This window comes from Cicer arietinum, chromosome 4 (assembly GCF_000331145.2).
Source record: "Cicer arietinum cultivar CDC Frontier isolate Library 1 chromosome 4, Cicar.CDCFrontier_v2.0, whole genome shotgun sequence".
NCBI lineage: Eukaryota > Viridiplantae > Streptophyta > Magnoliopsida > Fabales > Fabaceae > Cicer > Cicer arietinum.
In genome coordinates this window covers 17,566,734-17,577,599 of record NC_021163.2, presented here as the reverse complement: position 1 = coordinate 17,577,599, position 10,866 = coordinate 17,566,734, and the positions used below count along the sequence as shown (strand labels likewise).

The 10,866-nt window shown below is 23.5% G+C and overlaps 1 protein-coding gene across 1 annotated transcript; it reads right to left on the bottom strand.

Moving 5' to 3' along the window:
* Positions 1-9,407: 9,407 nt before the first annotated feature.
* LOC101494465 (probable glutathione S-transferase) lies at positions 9,408-10,821 on the bottom strand. Its single transcript, XM_004497196.4, has 2 exons — positions 10,396-10,821; positions 9,408-9,954 (listed from the first exon to the last, which is right to left on the bottom strand). The coding sequence occupies exons 1-2, from the start codon at positions 10,702-10,704 to the stop codon at positions 9,598-9,600; spliced, it is 666 nt and encodes a 221-aa protein (XP_004497253.1). The 5' UTR covers positions 10,705-10,821; the 3' UTR covers positions 9,408-9,597.
* Positions 10,822-10,866: the final 45 nt, after the last annotated feature.

The window sequence follows — 10,866 nt, the reverse complement described above, 5'->3', positions numbered from 1 at the left end:
TATATATTCATTTTTATATAATACTTTTTCAATTTTATAATCTTAATCTATTTTCGATAAAATTTAATTTAATTATAATCAAATAATTATTATTTTAGTATATTAATGAGAATTAATATGATTTTTTAACTTTATTAGTTTGTATATATGAGACGAGCATATATGAATACTCAATTTTCATATCTCCTAGATTTGAAAATGAGGTTTGGAGAAACAAAACTTGGTCATCTTATTGTCATACCTAGGTGTAAAGTGTAAGTTAGATATTTACTTTACAGTATGATTGTATTGAGAGACCTATTATTTTGAAGAAGTTTATATTTTCACTTAGTAATATTTTTTAGCTGTTATTAAACAACTTTCGTTATTTTTATCCAGATTTAGTGTTTACGTTATATTTTTCATGGATGATTTTATTTTTTAATTTCTCTATATAGTGTTTTTTCCAACAATAATTAATGTTTAAAATTTTGATATACAAAAGAAGAAATAGGGATTATTAGTTGTGGAACACTGTCTTAACTTTTCCATCAATTATTTTCATGAAGTAGGGAGATTAAAAAGGTAATAAATATCCCTTTTCATGCATTAATTCATTTGTTGGGTACAATAGTTTGCATGTATTAATTTTATAAGCGCTGATGCAATACATACACATCAATATTGTTTTGATTTTAACTCAAATGAATTGGTTTAATGAGAAAAAAAACATATATTAAATTCAAGTGAATCATAAAATTTTTTCTAGCTTAAATTAAAATACTATTTTCTCAGTTTAAATTTTAATAACAAAAAAAAAATTGTTGCACCATCCCGTCACACTAAAGTCTAATATTTTTTATATAAAGAAAGTATGTTTTGGTTTTAATAATGAGGTAATTGGAAGGAACTTAATTATTTATTGAGTAGGATATATGTACCAGCTTTGGTTTCTGCCTAAAATAATAAAATACTAAAGATGAATGAAATCCCTATCTTTCTCATCCTTTCACAAATCTCTTACACTCTATAGGTACCTTGAATAGCGTGAAGCTTCAAAAGTGAAAGACTTAGGGGTTTTTAATAAGAATATTATTATATTGTTAGCCTTTTTAATGGGAATCTTTCAAATGGGTTACAACATTAAAGAAAAAGATAAGACTATGAAGGAGTCACCCTCCAAATTGATGTATTAAAAAAGGTGACCTTCTTTATATCAAACTTTTTTTTTTCCATAAAAAATATATTAATTATATATTTTTTAATTTTTCTAAAATATTGGTGATGTCGCATGCGTGATGTGAGGAACAGTTGGATAAAGGACAGTATTATTATTTACGTATGAGATGAGACACAAACGCGTACTATGGAAGCATACATAACATTAATTATTTAGACAAATTTACATACAATTATATCTCACCATATAAATAAAGGTTTATTTGACATACTTTTAAAACTATTTGTTAAATACTTCTTAATTAATTAATAGATATGAAGATAGAGGTAATAATTTTCGTACCTACAAATATTTGTTAAATACAAAACTTCACCAAAAATTTCATAAAGTTTTGCACTTCTGTGCAATATTTATCTAAGGTGGATATGGTAAAAGGAGGAAGACATTATATGTTTGATGTACTTGGCTTATTAATTTGGTGATTAATAATTTGTTGTTTAAAGTAGTGGAACATTTTCAACATTAATTAATAATATATTTTTTTATATGAATGCTATTTTCAAAAATATTTATGATGTTCATGAATATTTGCAAATATCTACTATCTATTACTGCTGGAATATACCCACTAGCTAAATACTGGAATAAAAAAAAGTTCACATAAATATAAATAAGACATAAATATCATTTTTATTCAATAGAGTTAACATCATATGGCAAAAATTTGAACTTGTAGATACTAGTTGTCATCCTATCTTGCCTAAGCCATATTTCTCTACATATATATTTTTAAAAAAATGTTTGGTGTATATTCATAGAGTGTATATATTTTAAGAGAAAAAGAAATAAAAGATAATAATGTAATAATAAGAAAGATATAGAGATAAAATAAGGTGTTGAATAAATAATGTGGGGTATATATTAATTTTTGTTGTTGTTCTAGAAGCCATACTTTTCCATATTAATTGATAAAATACAGTTTAAAAATATATTAAATTTAACATCACCTTTCCCACTTAATAAGTGGATTGTTAGTTTAAAAGTAGATGGTTTTCTTTTGCACATTTGATTAGTTAAAAAATGAAAACCACTAAATGGCAGTATTGCAACAACAATAGTAATATTAGAAAGTTTAAATCATTTATTGTCCGAATACCATTTAATAATTGCAGTTTTGATTATTTATTTGATTCTATATTTTTTATTAATTTGTAGAACTTACTCACTTATTTTAAAATCCGATAATTTAGTTTTTTATCTCACATTTTTAACTAAAAATGAGTGATTTAATATATTTTAAGTTTTGTGACATACAATCTCTTATAACCATTTAAATACATTAATTATTTATATGTTACTAATTAAATTATAAAATAAATAATTTAATATGTTAAAATTGAAGTTTTTATTATAATTTAATATCTATTATAGTCATTTAACATATCGTAACATATTTAGCGTAATTAATATAACATGTCACTTCATTATTTTTAGTTAAAAAATTAGAGTTAGAGACAAAAAATATCTGATTTTAAATAGGGAAACCAATTTAAACCTACTTAATATAAATCAATTATTCTTTTGTTAAAAAGATGTAAATCAATGATTTGATAATGAACTACAATAAAAGATGAATCGTTTTGGAAAATTCGAGTTTGAATCCTAGTTAAAATAATTCTTAGTCAAATTTTGCTTATCTTTCGATCGAAATTCGGATTTCTAAAATTAATTTTCCTAATAACTGGAACATTAAAACAAAAAATATTAGGTAATATATGTATAATATAAAATATTGAGTTAAATAAATTTTTACTCACTATAAAATTTTAAATTTTCATTCTTAATCCTTAAAAAAAATTAATTTTTAATCCCAACAAATTTTCATACAAACAATTTTATTTCCTTCTAAATTATATATTCCTTATTTTTATGTTGAATTTAAGACATTTAAAAAATTATTTAATTATTTTCAAGTTAAAATATTTTAAATTTTTGTAGAGAATTGTTTATAATATTTTAATATATTTACAAAAAAAAAATCATTTAAAATTGAGGGAAACCTTTCTCTTCCTATTTTTCTTCTTTTAAAATATTCCTAAATGAGTATACATGGTTGATGCATTTATATAAATGACCATTAGTAATAATTGTGTGATTGCGCATGTATCATGAGTTTTGAATTTTATTTGGAGCTAATCTTTTTGAAAATATTTTGGTTAAAATAAAAAGAACATAAGATTGAATTGTCATATAGTTGTTGCCATGAAATGCAACCGCGTGACACGCCAAAGAATAAACGACGGAATTACCATTAGTTTTTAATGTATATATCCCATTGGATAAAAGTCCTACAAATAATTATAATTTTTTAAAAGAAGGTTTCCACCTATCACAATCAATTAAAATGATACTCATAAAGAGATTTTGGTGTTATTAGTAAACAATGAATTATGAAGCACAATGAGTGTGAAGTAGCAAGAAAGACAAGATACTAAGGATATTCATACGTTTGATTGTTTATTAATACGACAAGACCAACCATGAAAGTATTAATAATAAATATGAGAAAATAGTGGGGTTGTCACGAACACAATAGACAGTTAGAGTTTTGGAAATATTTACTCAAAGACATGCATGATTTCTCAATAATTGAGCCATTATTACCACCTAAAAGTTGCACTTATATTTTAAGAGAATCAATAATAGTATATATAATTCCTCTCTTTTTGTGCCTCCATTTCCTTCTCCTTTTCACGTATGCACACTTTGGCATCCTTCATTTTTGAATGTACGTGTTGGACAGGTAGGTGCACATAATAACGATTAACATGGACTAAGTTTATATAACTCTCAATTATTGTAATTTTTTATTTATTTTTATAATATACCTTGAATTTAAATTTTTTATAATTTAAATTATACTTTCTTTTTATTAAAAATTTAATTTTTAAGATTAAAATATGATTTAAAAAATATTTAAGACGATTCAATAATTTGAATAAGGACACCAAACAAGTTATATACAAAATGTTTTGTTAGTGATCAATTAGTCAAAAAAGTTTTCCAAGAATCACTTAATTAAAAAATAATATGAAAGTTTTCCAAGAATCACTTAATTAAAAAATAATATGAATTTTATTAGTTGTGTATCTCTTAAATATCTTTTAGATGAAAATAATAAAGAAAATATAATACACTAATTATAATTTATTGTATAAAAACAAATGTATAGCGGTGATCAATTAGTTAAAAAATTATAATATAGTAATTATAATTGACTATATAAATTATACATAAAACACATATTTTTCAGTAATCAATTAGTTAAAAGATAATATTACGTGAATCAATTAGTTCAAATAGATATATATTTATTTTGTAGTGTATCTCTTGTATATATTTAGACAAAATTTCGAAGAAAATAATAATACACTAATTACAATTTATTGTAAAAACAAACACGAGAATTTTGTAATTAGTGAGTAATGTGTCTCTTAAAAATTGTAAATACACTAATTAAAACAAGAGATAGTCTTTTACAAATGAATTAATTAAAAGAGAAATTTGTATTTAATGAGTAATGTGTCTCTTAAAAATATTTTTTAGATAAAAATAGAAGTAAAATATATAATACACTAATTATATTTCATTGTATATATGATACCCGAAACAAATATTTGTCAATGATCAAAGTTAAAAGATGGTCTTTCATGAATTATTTAATTAAAAATGAAATATGTATTTAATTAATAATGTGTCTATTGAATGTATTTTAGATAAATTTTTGAAAAAAATTGTAACACACTAATTATAGTTTACTATATAAATCATTGACAAGAAAATGTTTGTTATTAATCTATAAAATGATATAGTTTTACTTTATCATACTATATGCATTAAATAATTTTTTTTATCGTAAAAAATACCGTAAATTTCATAATTATTAATTAACATAACTATGAGGTTTAGATTTGAATACAAAATGTTCAACTTAACAATATCGAAATTTATCAGTTGAATTAGGACTTAATTAATGAAATTACTTTTTTTATATACTTATATATATATATATTAATATATTAATATATTTATTGATAAAAGAAAATATATATGATTGAATCTTAGAAATGACGTATCTTAGAAATGCACATGTATTTTGTTACTTTTTTAATTGGAAAAGAACACGCAAGTTATGCATGACGGGATATGTTTAGTTTATGAACTAGTTATTTTGTTAAGAATGATAGCTTAAGTTTTTTTGAAAGATCTCCACAATATTTGCAACATTACGCTTTTGGATATATATCTCTGTAATCTAACGGAAGCCGAATCGACTACAATAAATAATCATGATACGACTGTGATTAAAACTTTTGAAACTTTGATCATAATAGTCAATATTTGAGCACACTTTCACAATCAATTATTGCATTAATGTCTATTAGAGTAGGTGGGTTTGATGTGTTCTTTGGTCACTCTTAATATTTGATCAGATTAAATTTTAGATTCTAATTTGTCTCTTATTAACTTAATAGTAATTCTTAATTTGCCTCCTAATAGTAATTCTTAAATTTTCTTTCAGATAAAAAAATTAAACATAAAGAAACTCATAATAAGTCAAATATGACTACTACTTATCAATTCATTTAAAAGTAATAATTCATAATATTGTTTTACAAATTACTAAGTCAGCGATCCAATGGATAATTTTTTTAAGGAGAATGAATCAATAATAACAAAAAATAATTATTTATCATTAAAATATTTAGGACGAGTAACCCAATGTATAACCTGAACCTAGTTTTTTTTCCACCTTGTCTTGTTCTTATTTTCGCATAATAGACCGAATTTTATACACCCCTGATGTCTATTAATAAATCTATTAGGAAGAAGATAAATACAACAAAAAGCTAATGTTGTAATTTTAACATGAAGGTGAAATAGTTCAGAATACGTAGTTCTAAGAGTTTAACAACTTTATTGTGAAATATAGAACACAAGAAAATTCAAAGTACCATAAATAAATCTTCAAAATACAATGACAAACCAATGATGTGAAATGGCAACAAATTTCTATTGGTTGACCCTTAGTGTATATACCAACCAACTTGATCATTTCATAACAGCCACTTTGTCCATGTATTGACCACCTGAACTGCAATTAATTTGGCAAACAACAATGTCAAAAGGTGGAAAAAAAATATGTATATCATGTTAAATGACCCTAGATTAGGATTAGAGAGGTGAAAGAAATTGCTAAGACTCACAAATAGCGATTAAATTATGAGTATTCTTTTATGTTAGTTAGTGATTTAATTATGTTCTTCATGTTTGGTATATTTTGATCATTCATACCTTGATTTATGATTTAGAGTTTGATTGAAAAATACTCTTTAAGTTTATATTTGAATTGAATATTTAATGAATCTTCTTACTATAAATAGAACTTGATACATTAGTTGCCTTTGAAACATAATCTTAGTGCAGGATATTTTTGTTAAATAAACAAACAATTATTATTTATGGAGAGAACTTAGGAATTCTTTCATTAAGGAATCGGTATTTTTTTCATGTGTAATTGGTTAATGAGTTTCATAAGAATGCGGTGTTATGTGATTTAATCCCAACATCTTAATCTCATTGTTATTGGCATATTTAATTTAATTGTCATTTTACTTTTATACAAACAAAATTATTTTTAAACTTTTAAACAATCTCATTGTTATTGTCATATTTAATTTAATTGTTATTTTACTTTTTTAAAATTTTCAACTGAAGATTATAATTGTTGTTGAATGACATAATACCGTTTAAATATATATAGATATGCTATCTCTTTGTACCACTTTGATATTAATATCACACTTTAAAAAAATATATTTATATTTATTGAACATTAAATTGGGGTTTAAAAGTAAAGTAAACTGGTAATACATATTACTTCGTGTTACTTTTCTTATTACAGAGACAATAAAAAAAATTCCGAACATTTTCTTATATATAAAACGTGAATGAGTATTAGTCTAAGTTTAGACGAGATCTACTAAATTATGGGAATTTCATGTATGTTTTGTAAATTCATCTATTTTTTTTTTTTGTTAAATATAATTCATCTAAATTTCAATCAAAAGAAAATATATTGAAAAAACATATGTTGAATAGTGTGTTAGTAGTATTTTTTAATGTATTGTCTTAGTGTTTTTAGGATTATCAAATGAATCCAATCAAAAAGAAGATTTTAAATGTAATGGATTTTTTTAATGAATCTAGTCAAAAATAATTCTTTTTTAAATGTAATGGATTTTTTGACAAGTTAAATGAATTAAATTTTACCTTACTCTCATTAATATTGTTTAATTAAAATACTTACCACCCTTAAACTTTGTAATATTTTTTGAATATTATATGCTTCCTCTCTCTCATATTATAAATCACTTACAATTTTACACATATTAATAAACATAGTTAATTTTATATGGAAAAGAGGAATTATGAGTTATTTTTCAAAAAATATATTTCATTAATGATATGAGAAAGATAATTTAATAGAATAAAAAAAATAAAAAATAAGTCAATGAAGTTCAGTTCAACCATCTCTCACAAAGTCGTATAAATACTTTTTGAGCCTTGAGGACTCCCTCCTAACGAGTCATCGAACCCAACTCATCTAAATTTTTATTTATAATATTACATATAGTAGGATAAAAAATAAACATTAATATTTTGTTGATATTGTAAAATGACTAATAATTTGATATTTTTTTTTTACAAAATGACTTATAATTTGGCACCAAGGTAGTATCTTTATCTTACTAAGTAATTAATGAATAATTTAGTAAAAATAAATAAATATTTCATGAAAAATGATACTTATTTAATAATTCAAACTTAAATAAAATTATAAAAAGTTGAATATACAATTTATGGGTGTTAAGTATTTTAAATAAGTAGTACTAATGATAATAATTAAAAAAAATCATCAATTTAATTTATATAAAATTGAAACTTACTCAACAAATCCAAAATTAACAAAATAAATGTTAGACAAAACATTTATTGAGGCACCAAAAAATAATTATAATTGAGGCACATCAAATATTAAATATAGATATATTTATCAACTATCTTCTATAAAGTCGAATTAATGCTTTTTGACCCTCAAGGACTCTCTCCTGAAGAGTCATCAAACCCAACTCATCTAAATTTTCTTTATAATATTATATAAAGTAGGATACAAAATAAATATTAATGTTTTGTTGATATTGTAAAATGACTAATAATTTGACATATTTTTTTTACAAAATGATTTATAATTTGGCACCAAGGTAGTATCTTTATCTTACTAAGTAATTAATGACTAATTTAGTAAAAAAAATAATCAATGAATAAATAATTATTTCATGAAAAATGATACTTATTTAATAATTCAAACTTAAATAAAATTATAAAAAGTTGAATATACAATTTATGGGTGTTAAGTATTTTAAATAAGTATTTAATTTATATAAAATTGAAACTTACTCTGCAAATCCAAAATTAACAAAATAAATGTTAGAAAAAACATTTATTGAGGCACCGAAAATAATTATAATTGAAGCACTTGAGATACTAAATATATCTATCGACATAAATTTAAACTGTAATTTATTGAATTTATGTAATCAACTTCACTAAATTGAATTCAATTTTCATTTTTTGTTCATATTCTATCTTTATTATATATTTTAATAAAAAAATATAATTATTATTATAATAATAACAAAACACTTTTTTTATTATTATAATAATAATAATTTTGTTTACTAAAAATATAAAATGAAGGTTCAATTTTATACCGTTTTTATGAGGTTTATATTAGACATAATGCTTTATAAATAACATAAAGTAGTTTTTTTGGGAAAAGGTAAAACAATTTTTTAGAAAAAATTGAAGGTGTTGGGAGATAAGAAAAATTAGGAAGGCTAATTTAAGAACAAAAATTAGACTACACCAAAAAAAAATCCTTTCATATATAGGTATAGAATATAATGAAGGGAACACAATTAGACTACATCCATTATATCAAAATAAATTAAGGCTACACCAACAAAAGTGGTTTCATTAATTGTGGATCCTAATATGAACATATTCATAAATGATCCATCGAAAAGGAATGGCTAAAAATTATTTGAAATTTAACGAGAATTGATTGTATTTTTAAAAAATATAAATTAATAATTCTTATGATCTTTACACATGAAATAATAGCTTTAATCGATCAATTTAATTAAAATGAAAGAAAATAAATATATAATTCAAAATTCAACTTTTTGAACATTACCAACTTGATCATCACTCAATCGTACAAATAAAGAGAGTCATAAATTTATTTTGTAGAAGTATAATCTATAGTGGTTAAAATATCGAATATAGAAAATATAATTTGACTAATTATGATACTATATAGTATATTCCTGCCTGCGCCACTGAAGATGAAGCAAAAGTTTGCCATAATCAGGAAGGTTTTCTTTAATAAGAGGAAATTGTTTAAAGTTTTGAATCCAAGCATGCAACTTAGGAAATTTCTTTGCCTCAATCAATTTCATTCCAACAATTTCCTCCAACCCTTCTAACCAATGACTAAGGCATCCATATACTATGTCCACCATTCCAATATTGTTCCCTCCAAAAAACTTCTTGTCCCCTATACCTTTCTCTTCCATTATTGCTATAGTTTCTTGTGCTTTTTCTATTGCACTAACTCTTTCTTTTTCTTCTTTAGGAGGTCGGAGAAATATATCAGTTATAGAACCGATCTAGGAAATAAACCAAACAAGATAATTCAAACTAATTAGCTTAGATCAATTTAAATTTATATAATATGTAGCATATGATTTAGTATCATGACAATTAATCCAACAACTATGACTTCCACCTTTAAATAACTCAAAAAATGAATTTTGGTTCCAAAATAAATAAAGCCTCACTAAAGATTATTTTTGGTTAAGGTTTATTTATACTAACACATTGACTTTAGTAATAGTTTCATAAATAAATTAATTCAACATAATCAGATGATCAGTGTCGTGTCGGTGTCAGACACTAACATGTGTCAGACAAATGAACATGTCTTCGATCAGAAATGTCGATGCTATATAGGTTATTAATCACTTGAATTCAGCAAATAATACTTTTCTCATAGTTGTTAACAGATAGATAAAATTGAGAAAATATAATAAAAGGGTAGATGAAATTACCGAATCCTCTCCAAATTTAATCCAAAATCGAGCTAAGGCTCTATCATGGCAATCTTTTGGCAGCAAAGGATTTTGTGGCCAAGTTTCTTCAATATATTCAAGAATTACAAGAGACTCTGAGATGGGTTTGCCTTTGTGAATAAGGACAGGGACTTTCTTGTAAATAGGATTGGATTGAAGGAGTAGTTGACTTTTGGTATGTCTGTCTTGTTCTATGTAATCATAGCTTATGCCCTTTAATTTTAGAGCCCATATTACTCTATGAACAAAAGGACTAGACCAAAATCCTAGCAATTTCACTTCTGCCATAGTTACTATGAATGAGCATAGATACAAAGTGGAACTTTATAATGTCCTAAATTTCACAATTCAATGGATTTAACCTTGTTTTGTTTGTCCTATCCTATCACAAAAAGCTTATCTTTTTGTGCTTCATTGGTCTTCAATTTCCACTTTTAAACTTGTGTTTCT

Bases quoted from the DNA above. Each gene is read 5' to 3' on its own strand.
- LOC101494465 (XM_004497196.4), bottom strand. From the start codon at position 10,704: ATGGCAGAAGTGAAATTGCTAGGATTTTGGTCTAGTCCTTTTGTTCAT. The intron at 9,955-10,395 runs GTAATTTCATCT...TTTATTTCCTAG, and splicing joins TTAAATTTGGAGAGGATTCG to ATCGGTTCTATAACTGATAT.